The 1,386-nt window shown below is 36.4% G+C and overlaps 1 protein-coding gene across 1 annotated transcript in view; it reads right to left on the reverse strand.

Moving 5' to 3' along the window:
- adgrb2 (adhesion G protein-coupled receptor B2) overlaps window positions 1–1,386 on the reverse strand; it is a gene marked incomplete at its 5' end in the record, with an annotated part of 154,419 nt that overhangs the window by 63,789 nt on the left and 89,244 nt on the right. Inside the window, 1 exon segment of the mRNA XM_014019734.1 lies at window positions 57–142. Within this exon segment, the coding sequence (XP_013875188.1) occupies window positions 57–142 (86 nt within the window).

The raw sequence follows: 1,386 nt of genomic DNA on the forward strand, positions 1-1,386 counted from the left end.
GTGTGTGTGTGTGTGTGTGTGTGTGTGTGTGTGTGTGTGTCTAAAAATGAACTCACCCTGCTCGCTGCTTTTTTGACTTGTCCGAGATGCCATCTCGAGACATGAGCTTGTTGAACACCACAATTCCAATCAGCATGTTTACCTGTGAAAGACAAATCGGAAAATTGAGAATACTAGACGTAACGCACAGATTTAAGCAATGACGTAGAAACATAACATTTTTCTCAGTGTTTTATTGCTTTGAAGATGACTCAGCAGTGCTTCTCTCATAGCAGTGATGTGTAATTTATTATTTTTTGTCACATAAAACAATAGTTACAATAACATTTTGAGCCATAGTGTTTATAACATCTCATCTTTGGACAATTAGTTGTAGCACTTTCAGTGTAGCTGGGAGATGTCCAACAAGCTATCATGTTTCTGCTAGAATAATTATAAAATTGACAGTGGTGTGTAAGGCTATACAATAGTGTTTACATGAACCACCAAGACTTAACTTCCTATTTCCAAAACTGAAGTTATTAAATACTTATCTACAACAGGTAAGATATTAAATGTTTATAATGTTTCCACCAATTTCTAATTAAAAAAAGCAGGGGGAAGCATCCTCTAGTGTAAACCTACCATTATCTCACTGTGCATTAATTCAAAATTGTCAAAGCAATTTGTTGGCATCTTATCTTTATTTTAATTGGGGGAAAGGGAAAAAAAGAAAAAAATACATGCAAAGGGTCAAATTATCAAATAGTTTTACTTTAATGATGTGATTGATTGACTGTGAAACAGAAAAAAATCTGATCAGCCATATGGGGCCTAATCTATTGTGAATGTATTCAGTAATTTGATGTTTTACTGGTGTGTAACTTGGAATCCTGAGGCTTCGGGTTTGAGCCCAGGTTGTGTCAGGAGGGGCATCAGTTGCCAAATATTTTACGTATGTTTGCTCACTGTAGCAACCCCTGAAGATGGGAGCAGCTAAAAAAAATAAAAATTCTGACAGTTTTGCAGAACAAAGAGCCATCCTTCCAAATTTTTAATTTCTTTCTGGGTTGTGTGGGGCGGGGGGGGGGGGGGTCACTGAATTTCAGTAGTCACTGTATGAGGGGGCAGAAGTACAAGACAATAAATGAGTACAGGACACTTTTTTGTACTTGCTTTCTACTGTATAGTTAAGCCTGCCAAAAAATCCTGCCCAATTAAATACAGTGGGTAAAATAAGCATTGGACACGTCAACATTTGTCTCAGTAAATATATTACTAGAGGTGCTAATGACATGAAATTTTCACCAGTTGTCAATAACAACCCAAGTGATCCATACATATAAAGAAATCAAACCATAAATGTCCAGAAATTAAGTTATTTGTAATAATGTGGAATGGCACAGG

Source organism: Austrofundulus limnaeus, unplaced genomic scaffold (assembly GCF_001266775.1).
Source record: "Austrofundulus limnaeus strain Quisiro unplaced genomic scaffold, Austrofundulus_limnaeus-1.0 Scaffold228, whole genome shotgun sequence".
NCBI lineage: Eukaryota > Metazoa > Chordata > Actinopteri > Cyprinodontiformes > Rivulidae > Austrofundulus > Austrofundulus limnaeus.